Source organism: Rosa rugosa, chromosome 1, assembly GCF_958449725.1.
Source record: "Rosa rugosa chromosome 1, drRosRugo1.1, whole genome shotgun sequence".
NCBI lineage: Eukaryota > Viridiplantae > Streptophyta > Magnoliopsida > Rosales > Rosaceae > Rosa > Rosa rugosa.
The window spans coordinates 52,376,640-52,398,890 of NC_084820.1; the positions used below are offsets into that span (position 1 = coordinate 52,376,640).

Genomic DNA, 22,251 nt, shown 5'->3' on the forward strand with positions numbered 1-22,251 from the left:
TTCTTGTTATTTGGTGTTGCATTGCGTGTGCTCGAGATAGAAGTTTCGTATATCATCATGACCGCCACTTAATCATAAAAATTATTCAGATTTCAGACCATTCAGATAGAACTTTTAAATGTCATAACACAAGACACATTCTACTCAAATATTTTATTTTGATTTAATCCTTTCAAAGTTATAGAAGAGGCAGCCACTTTCTTATTCAAATCAGAAAGATTCAGTCCTTAAAAGTTTTATATAACTCATATGAGTAGGACACCCACAACCTGATTCGTATCAAAATGAAAGAAAAATTAAAGATCACTAAATCCCTATTACATCAAGTTTAAAGATCGATCTGATAATACACCAAACAGACAAAAAAACCCTAGTACTCGAAGGCGCCGCACGCATACAAGCTTGGTCGAGATTTAGCCGAGTTCCTCTCGTCCGATGGCTTTCATCATCGGCATGGGGCTTGCCTCGTCGTCGTTGGGAGGCTGCCGGACGGGTGATGGTGGTCTACGATTCTCTGGCTTCTAGGATTTGCAGTAACCCGAAGTCGACAACGGGATCTGGTTTTTGTAACGTCCCGTATCTTAAATTACCAATTTACAAGTTAGTTGGACGGTAAACGACCGTTATTTTCACTTTTACTGTCGTTTAAGTACTTTTAGTGGCCCTAAAAGTTGACTTTTTGATCGGGCCAAAATTTGAGAAAATTTCCTTCATGAAAGTTGTAGAGGACGTTAACTCGAGCGCGTGCATATGTGGTGCGTAAAAATTGGAGTTCGGATGTGAAAGTTATAAGCGAAATAGTAAAGTTACTGTTTATTGGTAGAAAGTATAAATTTGAATTTTTACTGTTGGGGGCCGGTAACTTTCTTTTCCTCTCTCTCTCCTCCTCCCCGTGCTTTCCTCTCTCTTTCGGCGATCTGCAGCTCCGGCCTTCTCTCTTTTTCCGGCCACCTGGTGGTGCAAGCTTGGTGTCAGTAGACTCGCCTCCTCCCCCTTGTTGCATATGTGGTGGTGTTTTGCAGAGATTTGGCCGGAGGAGCTCGATTTGGAGCCAAGAAGATTACTGTAGCAGTTATCATTTCCGGCGATATCTTCCGATTCCGGCCGTCTCCGGCCACCAAACCGGCGTCGAAGGAGCGGTTTTTCCCAAGGATCATGTTGCCCCTAGCCTTGAGCCACGATTTGCAGTGTGGAGGTCGAATCGAAGGTTTGAAATTCCGAGTTACTATTCACAATTCGGGTTCAAACTTCTCTTTAATTGTTGAGGTACTTCCGCTCATTTTCTAACTTGGTCACAGTTGAAAGAATTAATGGGTGTGTTGAGAAGGTGCTACTGCCAAATTTTGGTGGCCATCGGAGATGGTGGCGGTGGCGGCGGCGCCGCCACTGTGGGCGGTGGTAGCGGTGGCTAGGGTAGCTTTTTAATTTAAATTTTTGGCTAGTTAAATTCTATAATTATCATAGAGCTTGTATGTGAAGTTTGGTGAATTTTGGAGAAGCTTGGAATTAATTATGAATTTTTGAAGTTTAGGATTTCGATTATCGAATTACGAGAATCCGACCGTCGGATATCTCTCGGTTCTGCTTTGGAACCTTTAAATTAACGAATTGGTATTAGTGGTATAAATTGGGCTGAATCCGAGGAGAATGGGAGATGTAATTTATGAGGAATTGAGTTTAGGAATTATATTAAATTGTTGAATAATTATTCACGGAATATAATCGTGTACAGGATGTCGTACCGAGCCCTGGCTCGATGAAGGAACTCGTATACGTGATCGTCGGAATAGTACTGTGAGTGGACTTTTGTTTTTAAGTAATTGATGCATGCATTATTTCTTAAAGTATGCTCTATTTATTCATCAATTTACATTTCGAGTATGAGATTATAAATTGATTTCGTATTATCTCATATAAATACTTTCATTATTGATTCGTTTCCGAAATTGCTTTTGATTTATAATCTTAATGGTGAATTATCTTATTTCCGAGGTTATTTCCGGAATTATTCTCTAATTATATTTTATTTCGATTTGAGACTTTTAAAGGAGTTTCGAAATGGGATTTCGATGGAATTATTTCTTGTTTATTTATTCGATCTTTGGTTTTGGCATTGGGAATGCCTTAGTAATGATTTCGGTTTGAGAATTGTGATTTTGTTTGATCTCGCTTTTCTACTATTGATTTGGAGATACTTTTGGCGTGTGGGACACGTCGTTGGAAATTCTTTTATGAGAGATGGGGGAAGCCTTATGTATTTTGGATTTACTGGATTTTCGGTTATGTTTCCCTGTGCCATACTGAGGGGTGATTTTATCATGCTAGCATTGATTTTCCGCCTTTGTGGCGCGGTGATGGGATCACCGTAGCCCTTCCGCCTTTGTGGCGCAGGTTACTGTCTCTGTGACAGTAATTCTGTAGCCCAGTATCCTATCGCTACACTTAGTGGCGTAAGGGTATATTACGGGAGTTATGGGAGTTCTTTAGCCTGGGAGGCTATCACCCAACCAAGCCTGAGTGGCTTATTCGTATGGCTATCATCTTCCCCTACTTATACTATTTTTGACTAGCGGGGACTAGTCTGAGTTTTCTTAACCAGCGGGGCTGGACTTATATTTTCGAGTATTGAAATTTCAATCTTTTACTCTGTTGTTGTGACTAGCGGGGCTAGTCGGTTTTCTGGAGTTTAACGTTTTTCGGGTTATTTTCTTAAGTGTTTTATAAATGTTGCATGCATCCGGATTCTTTTTATATATCGAAAAATGTGGGAAAGTATGAAGTTTTATTTTGTTTTATTCATATTAAATTATTTATTTTTGTCCACTCACGCTAACGTGTTTTTTTTTCAATTACTTTCCCCTGGGCCCTTCGGTTTCAAATGCCCAGTTTGCAGGCGAAATTAGTTGAGGTCGGGCGTACATTGGAGTTGAGGCATAGTCAACAGCCTAGCTTCCGCGGTTGCCTTTGAGTTAGGTTGTCATTATTTACCTTTCTATTAGAATTGCTCTGATTACCTATGGGATTTATGTTTTTCAAGTTGAGGTTTGTGTTTTGTGAATTGGAGATTGGTGTTGAGTTGGGGAGCAGGGTGGCTCCAGAAGTATAAGGATGATTTGATTTAGAAGTGTAAATGTTTTCTATAGGTTTTGGGTAGCTCATTTTAGGGGAAGTTCCGCCAAATTTTTGGTCGAATTTCTTCTAAGGTGGGCCCCGCAGGGCCACTTCGGATTTCAGGGTGAAATCCGGGGTGGGTCCTGTCAGTTGGTATCAGAGCATTAGGTTGTAGATTCTGTAGACTCGTTTCTATTCTGTTACCTTATATGCTAGGTGTTGCCCAGTACCTCCCGAGTGATGGCCCGACTGCAGCGGTTCCCCATCGTGTACTCTTCGGTGCTGTGGTATTCATCAAGTGTGTAAGGTACATGTCTAGTGGGTATTTCCTTCAAGTACTATGCCTCGTGTACGCCGACCTCATAGGAACTTCACTGTGTATCGGATTGTCTTCATGTCTTATACTTGTCCGGTTGTGGTAGGGTAATAGCACTCTACCTGGTTGTGTTGTGCTATGAAATGTGATTCGAGGAAATGTTGAGAGTAACTTTTCCTCGATGTCAACGGATTATTGGAACATGGTTTAGGGTACGAGACCGGAGTTTGATGGTGTGTTTCATTTCTGGAAATGAGCAACTACGGTTTGACCTATCTTTAGAGACTGTAATTAATTCAAAATCATGATTGTTGGTGGAAATAGAATCGGTAATTATGGTGGTTCTGTTTGGAACCAAGTTTAAGCAAACGTGTGTTGTGAGGTGATTGATTGTAGAGCAGTTTATAAAATACTTTGGGAAGTTGATGGGAGGTCCCTTGAGAATCTTAGTGCAAGAAACCGATTGTAGGTAAATCTGGACTGGAATTTCTTCAATTGGACAATTTATGTGGGAATTGTGAACGTATTACCTTTTGGTAGACAGCGGAGGAAAATTGAATAAATATTCTGAGTTGTATAGCTGGATGCCATGTTTTCTAGTGACTGTGGTCACTGAGGATGGTAAATAAGGAGTGGAGGTGATAACAGTGGATAGGAGATTATAAGTGGAACGAGTCATTTTGGGTTGTTGACTTGACTGAAACAATTGATAGCTTTGTTTGGATTAGAAGAATGTGAATTCTAGATACTTTGATTTATAATTGGCCAAATGTATGGGAAAACGGATAAAAAGTGGGTTTTTGAAGCTAATATGTGGTGGAAGTTTGAGGAATCGAGGAAATGATTAAAGTTTTACTATAAAGTTATGACTTCGGTCCATATTTCTAACTAGTAGAATTAGAATCAACCTTTAGTATGTAATATCGTGCCAACAGGTGTCCTTTTATTTATATGTTTATTGAGATGGTGGAATGTAATATCAGAGATTTTTTTTTTTAAGATGACATCGCCAGATATTTGTAGTATTTCGAGTGGGATTACTTTATGATACGGAATGTAATTCGAGTTTTGATTAGTGAAGTCTTGGAGATTAATTGCGATATGTTTTGGTGGAACTTTTGATCGACAGTTTGGTAGTGACTTTATAAGCATTGTTAGTAGAGTAACTTTATGGAAATAAGTTTTCTAGTTGGTTCCGGAAATATTTGAAGTTAAAGAATTGACCAGTTTGTTTAATTATATTGGGTGAAGCAAATTGAGGTTGGCATAAAAGTGTTTGCATATCTCAAGATCGAACTATGTGCATAAATTGAGGGGGACTAAATCTTAAGTGCCAAAACATTCCTCGAGATTATGTTCCATTTTGAGCTAAGCAGTTTTATATTAGAAATATCAACTGAATTTGAAGACCTCGGTTTCTTACTCACGAGAGCCTAAGTTTTTAAATTTCGTGGGATTGTGTTTCGTCCAGTGTTCTCTTAAAAAGGGTTTTTCCTTGTAGAATTGTGAAATTTCTGAATATTGATTGGACCATTGGAAGGTCAAAGCAAAGTTTGATTATTAGAAAGGTGAATTTGCAGACTTCTAGCTTTCTATTCGAATGTAATGGGAATATAAAAATTTTATGCAAAAAGGGGAAAAGTGGTTCGTTTCTGTTCCATAAGGTTTTATCCTTTCTGATCTCGTGGATTTGAAAAATTGGCAGTTTGAGAAATTATAGGTCCGCAGTAGTTGCATAACAATTGATTGAATTTGATAAGCTGCTGTCTACATTTAATTTGAAAAAGGAGTAATTTATGCAGAAAATTTTTGATCTCATTGTTTCTTATGAGATTCTATTAAAGGAACTAAGATGAGGCTTGAGATATTTGGACGTAATAATTGTTCGTGTGGTATGGTAATTGAGGTTGTCGATGTAACTAGAATTTTTGTTAAATAAGTATTATTAGGAGAGTGGATCTTTAACCACCTTATTTTTTTGTCAGCTCAGTAATAGACGGTTGTTGCCAAAAAATGTCAATTTTAAGTCAAGGATGAAGGGATGACTATGTTTAAGTAGTCTGTAGTTGGTTGTTGGATTAATACAATTTGAAAACACAAAGAAAAGGGTGGAACGCTATGGTAGCAGCATTCGTACAAGAATTTAAGCCTGATTGGAAACGTCGCACTCAAAGAGTATTGTCTTAAGATAGCCGAAGAAACTATTTGAATAGGAACTTATCGGTCTAATCAAAGTTATCCTACGTTACTTTTGACAATTGTGGGATATTTACGTAAACGACATTTGACTAGAAATCTAGGCACAAACGGACAAAATGAAAGTGTGGTCCTGTGGTGGTTAAGGAAATTGGTAGTTTTAGACTTGTGGGGTATCTGCGAATATCTTATGGTGTTTTATTAGCGGCTAGACTTTCCCACAAACCCCTATACGAATTGAGAACGTATTAAATGTGGGTCAATGTATTTTCACGACGTTGTTAGTGAACGGGTTAGATCTTCCCCGTACGAGTTATATGAGAATTCTGTGAATGCTACTGTTCCAACCGAATGGTTTGTGATGCTGATACCTTGCGTCATGGCTATTGGCGGACACGAAATTCTTGACGCCGAAATTCATGTATTTGTGAGATTGTGTTGCTACGTTATTAGGCAAGACAAGTGCTTCGACTTGAGTGTTGTTAATTTGGGGTTATAAGCATGTTTTATTCTTGTTTGTGTTGTTGGGTTTGCCGGAGATTCTATTGATTGTTAAAGTAGTTGATTTGAGGTTGTAAAAGAAAACTTAACTAGAGGAAGAGTCGACAAGTTTTGAAATTCCGACAACATCACGAATGGGGGTAAACTTTTCTTGTGGGATGGTTAAGTTCAGCGGGGTTACTATGGAATCGATTGAATTATTGTGACGGACAAGGTTTCAGATTACGAATTGTTTATTTCAAGTATTGAAATTCTTTTCTAGTTGATTAATTCTTGAACCAGATTTGGAGTATTAATTAGTGTTGGAAACCTTGTAGTCCATTAAAGAATCTGGTATATACAGAGTTGGGAACTTTCAACAATGTTGTATCTGTAATGATGTAGTTGTGAGGTTTTGTCATACAGTTGGGTGGAAATATCCTATGTAGGGCTAGTGGAGATCATCAGAGTTTTGTTGATTGCCGATTTGAGGTTACGAAAAGGAAAGTTTAATTTAAGGGAAGAGTGATAAGTTTCGAGATTGTGATATTTTTGAATTAATTGCTGTGCTGTTTATGTTCTAATCGGCATGAAATTTCGAGGGCGAAATTTTTATAAGGAGGGGAGAATGTAACGTCCCGTATCTTAAATTACCAATTTACAAGTTAGTTGGACGGTAAACGACCGTTATTTTCACTTTTACTGTCGTTTAAGTACTTTTAGTGGCCCTAAAAGTTGACTTTTTGATCGGGCCAAAATTTGAGAAAATTTCCTTCATGAAAGTTGTAGAGGACGTTAACTCGAGCGCGTGCATATGTGGTGCGTAAAAATTGGAGTTCGGATGTGAAAGTTATAAGCGAAATAGTAAAGTTACTGTTTATTGGTAGAAAGTATAAATTTGAATTTTTACTGTTGGGGGCCGGTAACTTTCTTTTCCTCTCTCTCTCCTCCTCCCCGTGCTTTCCTCTCTCTTTCGGCGATCTGCAGCTCCGGCCTTCTCTCTTTTTCCGGCCACCTGGTGGTGCAAGCTTGGTGTCAGTAGACTCGCCTCCTCCCCCTTGTTGCATATGTGGTGGTGTTTTGCAGAGATTTGGCCGGAGGAGCTCGATTTGGAGCCAAGAAGATTACTGTAGCAGTTATCATTTCCGGCGATATCTTCCGATTCCGGCCGTCTCCGGCCACCAAACCGGCGTCGAAGGAGCGGTTTTTCCCAAGGATCATGTTGCCCCTAGCCTTGAGCCACGATTTGCAGTGTGGAGGTCGAATCGAAGGTTTGAAATTCCGAGTTACTATTCACAATTCGGGTTCAAACTTCTCTTTAATTGTTGAGGTACTTCCGCTCATTTTCTAACTTGGTCACAGTTGAAAGAATTAATGGGTGTGTTGAGAAGGTGCTACTGCCAAATTTTGGTGGCCATCGGAGATGGTGGCGGTGGCGGCGGCGCCGCCACTGTGGGCGGTGGTAGCGGTGGCTAGGGTAGCTTTTTAATTTAAATTTTTGGCTAGTTAAATTCTATAATTATCATAGAGCTTGTATGTGAAGTTTGGTGAATTTTGGAGAAGCTTGGAATTAATTATGAATTTTTGAAGTTTAGGATTTCGATTATCGAATTACGAGAATCCGACCGTCAGATATCTCTCGGTTCTGCTTTGGAACCTTTAAATTAACGAATTGGTATTAGTGGTATAAATTGGGCTGAATCCGAGGAGAATGGGAGATGTAATTTATGAGGAATTGAGTTTAGGAATTATATTAAATTGTTGAATAATTATTCACGGAATATAATCGTGTACAGGATGTCGTACCGAGCCCTGGCTCGATGAAGGAACTCGTATACGTGATCGTCGGAATAGTACTGTGAGTGGACTTTTGTTTTTAAGTAATTGATGCATGCATTATTTCTTAAAGTATGCTCTATTTATTCATCAATTTACATTTCGAGTATGAGATTATAAATTGATTTCGTATTATCTCATATAAATACTTTCATTATTGATTCGTTTCCGAAATTGCTTTTGATTTATAATCTTAATGGTGAATTATCTTATTTCCGAGGTTATTTCCGGAATTATTCTCTAATTATATTTTATTTCGATTTGAGACTTTTAAAGGAGTTTCGAAATGGGATTTCGATGGAATTATTTCTTGTTTATTTATTCGATCTTTGGTTTTGGCATTGGGAATGCCTTAGTAATGATTTCGGTTTGAGAATTGTGATTTTGTTTGATCTCGCTTTTCTACTATTGATTTGGAGATACTTTTGGCGTGTGGGACACGTCGTTGGAAATTCTTTTATGAGAGATGGGGGAAGCCTTATGTATTTTGGATTTACTGGATTTTCGGTTATGTTTCCCTGTGCCATACTGAGGGGTGATTTTATCATGCTAGCATTGATTTTCCGCCTTTGTGGCGCGGTGATGGGATCACCGTAGCCCTTCCGCCTTTGTGGCGCAGGTTACTGTCTCTGTGACAGTAATTCTGTAGCCCAGTATCCTATCGCTACACTTAGTGGCGTAAGGGTATATTACGGGAGTTATGGGAGTTCTTTAGCCTGGGAGGCTATCACCCAACCAAGCCTGAGTGGCTTATTCGTATGGCTATCATCTTCCCCTACTTATACTATTTTTGACTAGCGGGGACTAGTCTGAGTTTTCTTAACCAGCGGGGCTGGACTTATATTTTCGAGTATTGAAATTTCAATCTTTTACTCTGTTGTTGTGACTAGCGGGGCTAGTCGGTTTTCTGGAGTTTAACGTTTTTCGGGTTATTTTCTTAAGTGTTTTATAAATGTTGCATGCATCCGGATTCTTTTTATATATCGAAAAATGTGGGAAAGTATGAAGTTTTATTTTGTTTTATTCATATTAAATTATTTATTTTTGTCCACTCACGCTAACGTGTTTTTTTTTCAATTACTTTCCCCTGGGCCCTTCGGTTTCAAATGCCCAGTTTGCAGGCGAAATTAGTTGAGGTCGGGCGTACATTGGAGTTGAGGCATAGTCAACAGCCTAGCTTCCGCGGTTGCCTTTGAGTTAGGTTGTCATTATTTACCTTTCTATTAGAATTGCTCTGATTACCTATGGGATTTATGTTTTTCAAGTTGAGGTTTGTGTTTTGTGAATTGGAGATTGGTGTTGAGTTGGGGAGCAGGGTGGCTCCAGAAGTATAAGGATGATTTGATTTAGAAGTGTAAATGTTTTCTATAGGTTTTGGGTAGCTCATTTTAGGGGAAGTTCCGCCAAATTTTTGGTCGAATTTCTTCTAAGGTGGGCCCCGCAGGGCCACTTCGGATTTCAGGGTGAAATCCGGGGTGGGTCCTGTCAGTTGGTATCAGAGCATTAGGTTGTAGATTCTGTAGACTCGTTTCTATTCTGTTACCTTATATGCTAGGTGTTGCCCAGTACCTCCCGAGTGATGGCCCGACTGCAGCGGTTCCCCATCGTGTACTCTTCGGTGCTGTGGTATTCATCAAGTGTGTAAGGTACATGTCTAGTGGGTATTTCCTTCAAGTACTATGCCTCGTGTACGCCGACCTCATAGGAACTTCACTGTGTATCGGATTGTCTTCATGTCTTATACTTGTCCGGTTGTGGTAGGGTAATAGCACTCTACCTGGTTGTGTTGTGCTATGAAATGTGATTCGAGGAAATGTTGAGAGTAACTTTTCCTCGATGTCAACGGATTATTGGAACATGGTTTAGGGTACGAGACCGGAGTTTGATGGTGTGTTTCATTTCTGGAAATGAGCAACTACGGTTTGACCTATCTTTAGAGACTGTAATTAATTCAAAATCATGATTGTTGGTGGAAATAGAATCGGTAATTATGGTGGTTCTGTTTGGAACCAAGTTTAAGCAAACGTGTGTTGTGAGGTGATTGATTGTAGAGCAGTTTATAAAATACTTTGGGAAGTTGATGGGAGGTCCCTTGAGAATCTTAGTGCAAGAAACCGATTGTAGGTAAATCTGGACTGGAATTTCTTCAATTGGACAATTTATGTGGGAATTGTGAACGTATTACCTTTTGGTAGACAGCGGAGGAAAATTGAATAAATATTCTGAGTTGTATAGCTGGATGCCATGTTTTCTAGTGACTGTGGTCACTGAGGATGGTAAATAAGGAGTGGAGGTGATAACAGTGGATAGGAGATTATAAGTGGAACGAGTCATTTTGGGTTGTTGACTTGACTGAAACAATTGATAGCTTTGTTTGGATTAGAAGAATGTGAATTCTAGATACTTTGATTTATAATTGGCCAAATGTATGGGAAAACGGATAAAAAGTGGGTTTTTGAAGCTAATATGTGGTGGAAGTTTGAGGAATCGAGGAAATGATTAAAGTTTTACTATAAAGTTATGACTTCGGTCCATATTTCTAACTAGTAGAATTAGAATCAACCTTTAGTATGTAATATCGTGCCAACAGGTGTCCTTTTATTTATATGTTTATTGAGATGGTGGAATGTAATATCAGAGATTTTTTTTTTTAAGATGACATCGCCAGATATTTGTAGTATTTCGAGTGGGATTACTTTATGATACGGAATGTAATTCGAGTTTTGATTAGTGAAGTCTTGGAGATTAATTGCGATATGTTTTGGTGGAACTTTTGATCGACAGTTTGGTAGTGACTTTATAAGCATTGTTAGTAGAGTAACTTTATGGAAATAAGTTTTCTAGTTGGTTCCGGAAATATTTGAAGTTAAAGAATTGACCAGTTTGTTTAATTATATTGGGTGAAGCAAATTGAGGTTGGCATAAAAGTGTTTGCATATCTCAAGATCGAACTATGTGCATAAATTGAGGGGGACTAAATCTTAAGTGCCAAAACATTCCTCGAGATTATGTTCCATTTTGAGCTAAGCAGTTTTATATTAGAAATATCAACTGAATTTGAAGACCTCGGTTTCTTACTCACGAGAGCCTAAGTTTTTAAATTTCGTGGGATTGTGTTTCGTCCAGTGTTCTCTTAAAAAGGGTTTTTCCTTGTAGAATTGTGAAATTTCTGAATATTGATTGGACCATTGGAAGGTCAAAGCAAAGTTTGATTATTAGAAAGGTGAATTTGCAGACTTCTAGCTTTCTATTCGAATGTAATGGGAATATAAAAATTTTATGCAAAAAGGGGAAAAGTGGTTCGTTTCTGTTCCATAAGGTTTTATCCTTTCTGATCTCGTGGATTTGAAAAATTGGCAGTTTGAGAAATTATAGGTCCGCAGTAGTTGCATAACAATTGATTGAATTTGATAAGCTGCTGTCTACATTTAATTTGAAAAAGGAGTAATTTATGCAGAAAATTTTTGATCTCATTGTTTCTTATGAGATTCTATTAAAGGAACTAAGATGAGGCTTGAGATATTTGGACGTAATAATTGTTCGTGTGGTATGGTAATTGAGGTTGTCGATGTAACTAGAATTTTTGTTAAATAAGTATTATTAGGAGAGTGGATCTTTAACCACCTTATTTTTTTGTCAGCTCAGTAATAGACGGTTGTTGCCAAAAAATGTCAATTTTAAGTCAAGGATGAAGGGATGACTATGTTTAAGTAGTCTGTAGTTGGTTGTTGGATTAATACAATTTGAAAACACAAAGAAAAGGGTGGAACGCTATGGTAGCAGCATTCGTACAAGAATTTAAGCCTGATTGGAAACGTCGCACTCAAAGAGTATTGTCTTAAGATAGCCGAAGAAACTATTTGAATAGGAACTTATCGGTCTAATCAAAGTTATCCTACGTTACTTTTGACAATTGTGGGATATTTACGTAAACGACATTTGACTAGAAATCTAGGCACAAACGGACAAAATGAAAGTGTGGTCCTGTGGTGGTTAAGGAAATTGGTAGTTTTAGACTTGTGGGGTATCTGCGAATATCTTATGGTGTTTTATTAGCGGCTAGACTTTCCCACAAACCCCTATACGAATTGAGAACGTATTAAATGTGGGTCAATGTATTTTCACGACGTTGTTAGTGAACGGGTTAGATCTTCCCCGTACGAGTTATATGAGAATTCTGTGAATGCTACTGTTCCAACCGAATGGTTTGTGATGCTGATACCTTGCGTCATGGCTATTGGCGGACACGAAATTCTTGACGCCGAAATTCATGTATTTGTGAGATTGTGTTGCTACGTTATTAGGCAAGACAAGTGCTTCGACTTGAGTGTTGTTAATTTGGGGTTATAAGCATGTTTTATTCTTGTTTGTGTTGTTGGGTTTGCCGGAGATTCTATTGATTGTTAAAGTAGTTGATTTGAGGTTGTAAAAGAAAACTTAACTAGAGGAAGAGTCGACAAGTTTTGAAATTCCGACAACATCACGAATGGGGGTAAACTTTTCTTGTGGGATGGTTAAGTTCAGCGGGGTTACTATGGAATCGATTGAATTATTGTGACGGACAAGGTTTCAGATTACGAATTGTTTATTTCAAGTATTGAAATTCTTTTCTAGTTGATTAATTCTTGAACCAGATTTGGAGTATTAATTAGTGTTGGAAACCTTGTAGTCCATTAAAGAATCTGGTATATACAGAGTTGGGAACTTTCAACAATGTTGTATCTGTAATGATGTAGTTGTGAGGTTTTGTCATACAGTTGGGTGGAAATATCCTATGTAGGGCTAGTGGAGATCATCAGAGTTTTGTTGATTGCCGATTTGAGGTTACGAAAAGGAAAGTTTAATTTAAGGGAAGAGTGACAAGTTTCGAGATTGTGATATTTTTGAATTAATTGCTGTGCTGTTTATGTTCTAATCGGCATGAAATTTCGAGGGCGAAATTTTTATAAGGAGGGGAGAATGTAACGTCCCGTATCTTAAATTACCAATTTACAAGTTAGTTGGACGGTAAACGACCGTTATTTTCACTTTTACTGTCGTTTAAGTACTTTTAGTGGCCCTAAAAGTTGACTTTTTGATCGGGCCAAAATTTGAGAAAATTTCCTTCATGAAAGTTGTAGAGGACGTTAACTCGAGCGCGTGCATATGTGGTGCGTAAAAATTGGAGTTCGGATGTGAAAGTTATAAGCGAAATAGTAAAGTTACTGTTTATTGGTAGAAAGTATAAATTTGAATTTTTACTGTTGGGGGCCGGTAACTTTCTTTTCCTCTCTCTCTCCTCCTCCCCGTGCTTTCCTCTCTCTTTCGGCGATCTGCAGCTCCGGCCTTCTCTCTTTTTCCGGCCACCTGGTGGTGCAAGCTTGGTGTCAGTAGACTCGCCTCCTCCCCCTTGTTGCATATGTGGTGGTGTTTTGCAGAGATTTGGCCGGAGGAGCTCGATTTGGAGCCAAGAAGATTACTGTAGCAGTTATCATTTCCGGCGATATCTTCCGATTCCGGCCGTCTCCGGCCACCAAACCGGCGTCGAAGGAGCGGTTTTTCCCAAGGATCATGTTGCCCCTAGCCTTGAGCCACGATTTGCAGTGTGGAGGTCGAATCGAAGGTTTGAAATTCCGAGTTACTATTCACAATTCGGGTTCAAACTTCTCTTTAATTGTTGAGGTACTTCCGCTCATTTTCTAACTTGGTCACAGTTGAAAGAATTAATGGGTGTGTTGAGAAGGTGCTACTGCCAAATTTTGGTGGCCATCGGAGATGGTGGCGGTGGCGGCGGCGCCGCCACTGTGGGCGGTGGTAGCGGTGGCTAGGGTAGCTTTTTAATTTAAATTTTTGGCTAGTTAAATTCTATAATTATCATAGAGCTTGTATGTGAAGTTTGGTGAATTTTGGAGAAGCTTGGAATTAATTATGAATTTTTGAAGTTTAGGATTTCGATTATCGAATTACGAGAATCCGACCGTCGGATATCTCTCGGTTCTGCTTTGGAACCTTTAAATTAACGAATTGGTATTAGTGGTATAAATTGGGCTGAATCCGAGGAGAATGGGAGATGTAATTTATGAGGAATTGAGTTTAGGAATTATATTAAATTGTTGAATAATTATTCACGGAATATAATCGTGTACAGGATGTCGTACCGAGCCCTGGCTCGATGAAGGAACTCGTATACGTGATCGTCGGAATAGTACTGTGAGTGGACTTTTGTTTTTAAGTAATTGATGCATGCATTATTTCTTAAAGTATGCTCTATTTATTCATCAATTTACATTTCGAGTATGAGATTATAAATTGATTTCGTATTATCTCATATAAATACTTTCATTATTGATTCGTTTCCGAAATTGCTTTTGATTTATAATCTTAATGGTGAATTATCTTATTTCCGAGGTTATTTCCGGAATTATTCTCTAATTATATTTTATTTCGATTTGAGACTTTTAAAGGAGTTTCGAAATGGGATTTCGATGGAATTATTTCTTGTTTATTTATTCGATCTTTGGTTTTGGCATTGGGAATGCCTTAGTAATGATTTCGGTTTGAGAATTGTGATTTTGTTTGATCTCGCTTTTCTACTATTGATTTGGAGATACTTTTGGCGTGTGGGACACGTCGTTGGAAATTCTTTTATGAGAGATGGGGGAAGCCTTATGTATTTTGGATTTACTGGATTTTCGGTTATGTTTCCCTGTGCCATACTGAGGGGTGATTTTATCATGCTAGCATTGATTTTCCGCCTTTGTGGCGCGGTGATGGGATCACCGTAGCCCTTCCGCCTTTGTGGCGCAGGTTACTGTCTCTGTGACAGTAATTCTGTAGCCCAGTATCCTATCGCTACACTTAGTGGCGTAAGGGTATATTACGGGAGTTATGGGAGTTCTTTAGCCTGGGAGGCTATCACCCAACCAAGCCTGAGTGGCTTATTCGTATGGCTATCATCTTCCCCTACTTATACTATTTTTGACTAGCGGGGACTAGTCTGAGTTTTCTTAACCAGCGGGGCTGGACTTATATTTTCGAGTATTGAAATTTCAATCTTTTACTCTGTTGTTGTGACTAGCGGGGCTAGTCGGTTTTCTGGAGTTTAACGTTTTTCGGGTTATTTTCTTAAGTGTTTTATAAATGTTGCATGCATCCGGATTCTTTTTATATATCGAAAAATGTGGGAAAGTATGAAGTTTTATTTTGTTTTATTCATATTAAATTATTTATTTTTGTCCACTCACGCTAACGTGTTTTTTTTCAATTACTTTCCCCTGGGCCCTTCGGTTTCAAATGCCCAGTTTGCAGGCGAAATTAGTTGAGGTCGGGCGTACATTGGAGTTGAGGCATAGTCAACAGCCTAGCTTCCGCGGTTGCCTTTGAGTTAGGTTGTCATTATTTACCTTTCTATTAGAATTGCTCTGATTACCTATGGGATTTATGTTTTTCAAGTTGAGGTTTGTGTTTTGTGAATTGGAGATTGGTGTTGAGTTGGGGAGCAGGGTGGCTCCAGAAGTATAAGGATGATTTGATTTAGAAGTGTAAATGTTTTCTATAGGTTTTGGGTAGCCCATTTTAGGGGAAGTTCCGCCAAATTTTTGGTCGAATTTCTTCTAAGGTGGGCCCCGCAGGGCCACTTCGGATTTCAGGGTGAAATCCGGGGTGGGTCCTGTCAGTTTTCGTTCTGGTTTGAAGCCTCTCTGTGACTTGGGCAGTCGTGGGTTTCCGGTTCAAAGGGCGGCGCGAGCTGGCTTTGGATCCAGGCGGCGACGCAGCATCATTGACAGGGTGCGGTTGATCTTTCTAGGGCATCGGGGATCAGTTTCCGCTTTGGATCGGGTCTGGTGCTTTCGGGGTTCGTTGATGGCCTCTCAGTGGTGGCAACGTATTGTTGGCGGGGTTCCTTGAAGCTGGGCGGCGACGACATGATTGGCTGATTGCGACATGGCGTGGAGGCGATGGCTGCTTGCGGTGTGTGCGCGTCGATCTGAGCGTAGGGAGGTGGAGGTGGAATGAGCTGGGCCAGCTGTTGGGCCTAGGGTGCTGTTTCTTCCTTGGGCTAGTTGGACTGTTCTTTAGTTTTATTTTATTTTTTCACCTTGTTCTAGAACCCTAGGTTAGTACTCTCTAAGTTTGTTAGGGAATTACGAACTTTCGTGCCTCTAGCAAATCCTCTAGAGTGGTAACGACGGAGGATTCTCGAGATAAGGGCTTAGGAAAGTTTTAGGCTTTCCTGGTCTTCTTGCCTATTACTCGAAATCTGGTCTTCTACTACTTTCATCTCAAGTTTTCTCTAGTTGTACACTAATTGAAGTCTCTAGGCGACTAGGTTTACTATTCAATGAGAGGTTAGTAGTGAGGCTTTGATTTCTTGTAGTTAGGCTCAATAAGTGAGCACATGTGTTAACAGTGAAGGTCACCTGTCTTTTGCTTGGCGGCTTGTGCCATCTAGACTCTTGGTAATTGACAGCATTTGATGTACGTGCCTTCTGGCCATGGAATTACTTATCTATTTTCTCAAAAATAAAGATCGGTCTGATATTTTTATGCCCATAAGTTATTGCAATAACTTGTCCATTTACCATCTTCTTTTTTTTGGCTCAAAAAGAGGGATAAGAGAGGCAAAGAAACCTCCTTACCACCCCCATGTTAATAAAGAAAAAATAGATACAAAAAGAGGGGGACGAAGCCAAAACCTCCATAGTAGAACACACCAAACATTAAAGAACAACTAGCTAAGGAAAACAAAATTGTGGAAGACCTAAACAGTCACTATTGCAAGTCGAAACAATGAATGGAGGAGTCACGTCCCACCAAACTAAGCTTGTTAAAGTAGTAACCATGATTTGCCAAGATGTCAGCAACTCTGTTACCTTCACGAAAGATATGTGAGGACCGGAAATGCATCTGAGAAATGTGGTGCAAGCAATTCATCCACTCTACTCTAAGTTGTCATGGCACCAAATGAGGAGAGCGAAGAAAATTAAGAATAATGGAAGAATCCACTTCTAGCCATATATGCTTCCAATCCACTTCTCTTTTCATCTAAATGATATTCCCCATTTACCATCTTCATTTCAGGGAGTTTTCAATATCTACCACAAAGCGATACTTGATATCCTTGTTTATGAGCCTCTCAATAGCCTCATTCACATACTGAATTGGAACAACTTCTATGTTTGGGTATATCTTGTGAGCGGCACAAAAGTTTATCATTTCTTGAATCTGTTTTGTACCACCTGCTGCGCTACCGGTAATTGATCTCTTACCTGATCACAAAATTACCTCAACTCCATGAATAAAACTCTTATGTGAAATTTAAAATGAAAAATTATATATATGAACTATTTATGTAAAATGAAATGCTAGAATAAGTATCCATAATAAGGCTTAGAGGGCTCAATTTGATTTCACTTGGGGCACCCACGAGGACTAGAACACCAGCAGTCTTCAGTAGTGACATGTACTCGTCGAATGGGTGATCACCAGATGCTGTGTCAATGATAAAGTCAAGTGACTTAGCTAGTGCCTGCATTAAAGAAAACAATTTTTATATATAGAAATTGTCAATTGATTTTGTATTGGAGTTTATTTTGCTGTCAAAGTGATTCTACCTTCATTTGGTCTTGGTTGGATGATATGACGAAATTGTCTGCTCCAAGCAGAGTCAGAGCTTCGTCTTTCTTTGACATACTTGTGCTGAAAACAGTTACCTTGAGTCCCAAAGCCTTGCCGAATTTCACAGCCATGTGACCAAGACCGCCAAGGCCGATCACGCCTAGGGATTTCCCAGGTTGGTTCATCTTATGGTCCATCATGGGAGAGTAAACAGTACTGCCAGCACAAAGCAGTGGTGCTGCTGAAGCCAATGGATAGTCCTCTGGTATTTTGAAGCAGTACCTTTAGTTCAGGAACAAACTAAAAGTTTACTAAATACAATTGCTCCCCATCGGATAAATGGCTATATAAAGCATCGGCCGGAAATGTAGATCAACTTAGTTAGTAATACTTACCTTTCGTGGACAACAGTGAAAGTGGAGAACCCTCCATGGGTGATGGTGCCATTGTAATCAAAACGGTTATAAGTAAGTACTACTCCCTTATCACAGTAAACTTCTTGGCCATCGTTACAATACTCGCAATCTCTACATGAGTTGGTATAAGGTCCAACCCCAACATGGTCTCCAACTTTGAAGCGATGAACATTTGGACCAACCTCTTGCACAATGCCAACAATCTCATGTCTGTTTATAAATTGAAGTATAATCGATTAATATTACTAGATAAGAACTCAAATAAACCACTTGAATATATATATATGTATGACATATAGTATTGAACTTACCCAGGCACCATAGGATAGGTTGCATCTCCATGTTTGTTCCTTGGACAAATGACCTCAGCATAGCAAACTCCACAATGTGTGATCTTTATGGAAACATCGTCGGCTTGAACATTCCTGATTAAAAAGTGATGCAATCTTAGCTACCCAATTAACATATTATCGAGCGAGCAATGCAGTACAATGTTTGAATGCTGATCGATCTTTAAATAATCGTGTTTTTTTTTTTCAGGGTTTATAACAAGCTTTGTACGTAGCAGCATTTTCAAACCAATAAAGACTTGCTCTTGTCACAGCATTTGGTGAACATATTGGGCGATCCTAGGCTAGGCCCTAGCAGTAGTACTCTTAAGATTGATCGAGATTTGAGCATACATGCATACCTTCGATTAAATTTATAAGGCGATAGGACTCCGGAAGCATCTCTTGCGGCCCATCCCAAGCAGTTCCCATTTCCATTTGCTGCACTAATTTCGGAGCTCATTTTGTTTCAGTTGCGAGCAAATTGGATAGATCGAAGTAGTAAAAAGAAGACAAAGAAGGCTCAGATTCACCAAAACTCAGATGAGGGAGATATAAGCAGGTGTAAGTTGTGAGACGTCTATTTGTAGGGACGTAGATCGACCAGGTAGTACTTAGAACAGAGGATTACGCAAGAGCATACGTATGCGATGAACTGAAGACTTGATGAAGTGATGTCTAATCCTTGCGCACTATTTACCATTAGATAATGAATAATATATTGACCCCAGAGTCCCAGACAACGATATGGATAGATTATTTGAGGAGATGGAGTGGTGGGTGTGGTGGAACTTGGAAGCCTTGATTATTTGAGGAGTTGAAGATTGACGAGGCTTTCAGTTTTGTGAGTGTTGTCCATTTGCTGATAAAGTGATGAACAACTGATCATGTACATCGTTTATTAAAAAATATACATTCTTTCCAAAAGGATCTGTAGAACTAATGATCCTTCTTGTGCTCAAAGCCTTGATCTTTTCTGAGTTTAATGATCCTTCTGAACTGTAGAACAGAAGGAAAAGAAGCACAAACAGCGAAGGAAAAGAAGCACAAACAGAGAGAGAAAGGAAAGAAACAAAGTGCTGTGAGGAAAAAAAAAACCTTTAAATTCACTTCTGCACAAATTTCTTTGGAAAAAAAAAAAAAAGATTAAATTGATTAACGATATTTGTACGTCTACATTCTAGTCAGGCACTCAATACAAGTTTCCGTGTTTTCTGAACAGAATACAATGTCATTGCCATGTTGGAGGAGATGGTTACTGGATTTTACTCTAAACAGATGTCAAGCTCATAACCACAAATCATTAATCAACTCCACGGACGACCACCACCATAACCCCTACCACGATCTCGAAAACCCCCATGACCTGGTCAATTACAAGTCGCAACAAAATGGTTAGTTATCTCAATCAAGACACAACAGGAAGTTGATTCATTGAAATACTGTGAGTGGACTTTTGTTTTTAAGTAATTGATGCATGCATTATTTCTTAAAGTATGCTCTATTTATTCATCAATTTACATTTCGAGTATGAGATTATAAATTGATTTCGTATTATCTCATATAAATACTTTCATTATTGATTCGTTTCCGAAATTGCTTTTGATTTATAATCTTAATGGTGAATTATCTTATTTCCGAGGTTATTTCCGGAATTATTCTCTAATTATATTTTATTTCGATTTGAGACTTTTAAAGGAGTTTCGAAATGGGATTTCGATGGAATTATTTCTTGTTTATTTATTCGATCTTTGGTTTTGGCATTGGGAATGCCTTAGTAATGATTTCGGTTTGAGAATTGTGATTTTGTTTGATCTCGCTTTTCTACTATTGATTTGGAGATACTTTTGGCGTGTGGGACACGTCGTTGGAAATTCTTTTATGAGAGATGGGGGAAGCCTTATGTATTTTGGATTTACTGGATTTTCGGTTATGTTTCCCTGTGCCATACTGAGGGGTGATTTTATCATGCTAGCATTGATTTTCCGCCTTTGTGGCGCGGTGATGGGATCACCGTAGCCCTTCCGCCTTTGTGGCGCAGGTTACTGTCTCTGTGACAGTAATTCTGTAGCCCAGTATCCTATCGCTACACTTAGTGGCGTAAGGGTATATTACGGGAGTTATGGGAGTTCTTTAGCCTGGGAGGCTATCACCCAACCAAGCCTGAGTGGCTTATTCGTATGGCTATCATCTTCCCCTACTTATACTATTTTTGACTAGCGGGGACTAGTCTGAGTTTTCTTAACCAGCGGGGCTGGACTTATATTTTCGAGTATTGAAATTTCAATCTTTTACTCTGTTGTTGTGACTAGCGGGGCTAGTCGGTTTTCTGGAGTTTAACGTTTTTCGGGTTATTTTCTTAAGTGTTTTATAAATGTTGCATGCATCCGGATTCTTTTTATATATCGAAAAATGTGGGAAAGTATGAAGTTTTATTTTGTTTTATTCATATTAAATTATTTATTTTTGTCCACTCACGCTAACGTGTTTTTTTTCAATTACTTTCCCCTGGGCCCTTCGGTTTCAAATGCCCAGTTTGCAGGCGAAATTAGTTGAGGTCGGGCGTACATTGGAGTTGAGGCATAGTCAACAGCCTAGCTTCCGCGGTTGCCTTTGAGTTAGGTTGTCATTATTTACCTTTCTATTAGAATTGCTCTGATTACCTATGGGATTTATGTTTTTCAAGTTGAGGTTTGTGTTTTGTGAATTGGAGATTGGTGTTGAGTTGGGGAGCAGGGTGGCTCCAGAAGTATAAGGATGATTTGATTTAGAAGTGTAAATGTTTTCTATAGGTTTTGGGTAGCCCATTTTAGGGGAAGTTCCGCCAAATTTTTGGTCGAATTTCTTCTAAGGTGGGCCCCGCAGGGCCACTTCGGATTTCAGGGTGAAATCCGGGGTGGGTCCTGTCAGTTTTCGTTCTGGTTTGAAGCCTCTCTGTGACTTGGGCAGTCGTGGGTTTCCGGTTCAAAGGGCGGCGCGAGCTGGCTTTGGATCCAGGCGGCGACGCAGCATCATTGACAGGGTGCGGTTGATCTTTCTAGGGCATCGGGGATCAGTTTCCGCTTTGGATCGGGTCTGGTGCTTTCGGGGTTCGTTGATGGCCTCTCAGTGGTGGCAACGTATTGTTGGCGGGGTTCCTTGAAGCTGGGCGGCGACGACATGATTGGCTGATTGCGACATGGCGTGGAGGCGATGGCTGCTTGCGGTGTGTGCGCGTCGATCTGAGCGTAGGGAGGTGGAGGTGGAATGAGCTGGGCCAGCTGTTGGGCCTAGGGTGCTGTTTCTTCCTTGGGCTAGTTGGACTGTTCTTTAGTTTTATTTTATTTTTTCACCTTGTTCTAGAACCCTAGGTTAGTACTCTCTAAGTTTGTTAGGGAATTACGAACTTTCGTGCCTCTAGCAAATCCTCTAGAGTGGTAACGACGGAGGATTCTCGAGATAAGGGCTTAGGAAAGTTTTAGGCTTTCCTGGTCTTCTTGCCTATTACTCGAAATCTGGTCTTCTACTACTTTCATCTCAAGTTTTCTCTAGTTGTACACTAATTGAAGTCTCTAGGCGACTAGGTTTACTATTCAATGAGAGGTTAGTAGTGAGGCTTTGATTTCTTGTAGTTAGGCTCAATAAGTGAGCACATGTGTTAACAGTGAAGGTCACCTGTCTTTTGCTTGGCGGCTTGTGCCATCTAGACTCTTGGTAATTGACAGCATTTGATGTACGTGCCTTCTGGCCATGGAATTACTTATCTATTTTCTCAAAAATAAAGATCGGTCTGATATTTTTATGCCCATAAGTTATTGCAATAACTTGTCCATTTACCATCTTCTTTTTTTTGGCTCAAAAAGAGGGATAAGAGAGGCAAAGAAACCTCCTTACCACCCCCATGTTAATAAAGAAAAAATAGATACAAAAAGAGGGGGACGAAGCCAAAACCTCCATAGTAGAACACACCAAACATTAAAGAACAACTAGC

General features: G+C 39.4%; 1 protein-coding gene and 4 long non-coding RNA genes across 6 annotated transcripts; 4 read left to right on the forward strand and 1 right to left on the reverse strand.

Moving 5' to 3' along the window:
- Positions 1-629: 629 nt before the first annotated feature.
- On the forward strand, positions 630-4,872 carry LOC133740704 (uncharacterized). Its single transcript, XR_009861378.1, has 3 exons — positions 630-1,266; positions 1,733-1,794; positions 2,887-4,872. It is a non-coding gene; the product is annotated as an uncharacterized LOC133740704 (long non-coding RNA).
- Positions 4,873-6,708: 1,836 nt separating this feature from the next.
- Positions 6,709-11,039, forward strand: LOC133740711 (uncharacterized). The gene is made up of 3 exons (XR_009861381.1): positions 6,709-7,433; positions 7,900-7,961; positions 9,054-11,039. It is a non-coding gene; the product is annotated as an uncharacterized LOC133740711 (long non-coding RNA).
- Positions 11,040-12,866: 1,827 nt separating this feature from the next.
- LOC133725392 (uncharacterized) lies at positions 12,867-16,474 on the forward strand. 2 transcript variants are annotated; one of them, XR_009854412.1, is made up of 4 exons: positions 12,867-13,600; positions 14,067-14,128; positions 15,220-15,306; positions 15,477-16,474. It is a non-coding gene; the product is annotated as an uncharacterized LOC133725392 (long non-coding RNA). The 2 variants fall into 2 exon arrangements; XR_009854411.1 differs by having other exon boundaries at positions 12,886-13,600; positions 15,220-16,474.
- A 226-nt stretch (positions 16,475-16,700) lies between these two features.
- Positions 16,701-19,355, reverse strand: LOC133725391 (probable cinnamyl alcohol dehydrogenase 1). Its single transcript, XM_062152638.1, has 6 exons — positions 18,644-19,355; positions 18,264-18,377; positions 17,932-18,162; positions 17,533-17,818; positions 17,298-17,447; positions 16,701-17,188 (listed from the first exon to the last, which is right to left on the reverse strand). The coding sequence occupies exons 1-6, from the start codon at positions 18,742-18,744 to the stop codon at positions 16,991-16,993; spliced, it is 1,080 nt and encodes a 359-aa protein (XP_062008622.1). The 5' UTR covers positions 18,745-19,355; the 3' UTR covers positions 16,701-16,990.
- A 406-nt stretch (positions 19,356-19,761) lies between these two features.
- LOC133725395 (uncharacterized) lies at positions 19,762-22,071 on the forward strand. Its single transcript, XR_009854413.1, has 2 exons — positions 19,762-20,903; positions 21,074-22,071. It is a non-coding gene; the product is annotated as an uncharacterized LOC133725395 (long non-coding RNA).
- Positions 22,072-22,251: the final 180 nt, after the last annotated feature.

Coding starts and splice junctions, on each gene's coding strand:
- LOC133725391 (XM_062152638.1), bottom strand. CDS start 18,744: ATGAGCTCCGAAATTAGTGCAGCAAATGGAAATGGGAACTGCTTGGGA. Junction 18,378..18,643: donor CCTTATAAATTTAATCGAAG/GTATGCATGTAT, acceptor CTTTTTAATCAG/GAATGTTCAAGCCGACGATG. Junction 18,163..18,263: donor ACCTATCCTATGGTGCCTGG/GTAAGTTCAATA, acceptor ATTTATAAACAG/ACATGAGATTGTTGGCATTG.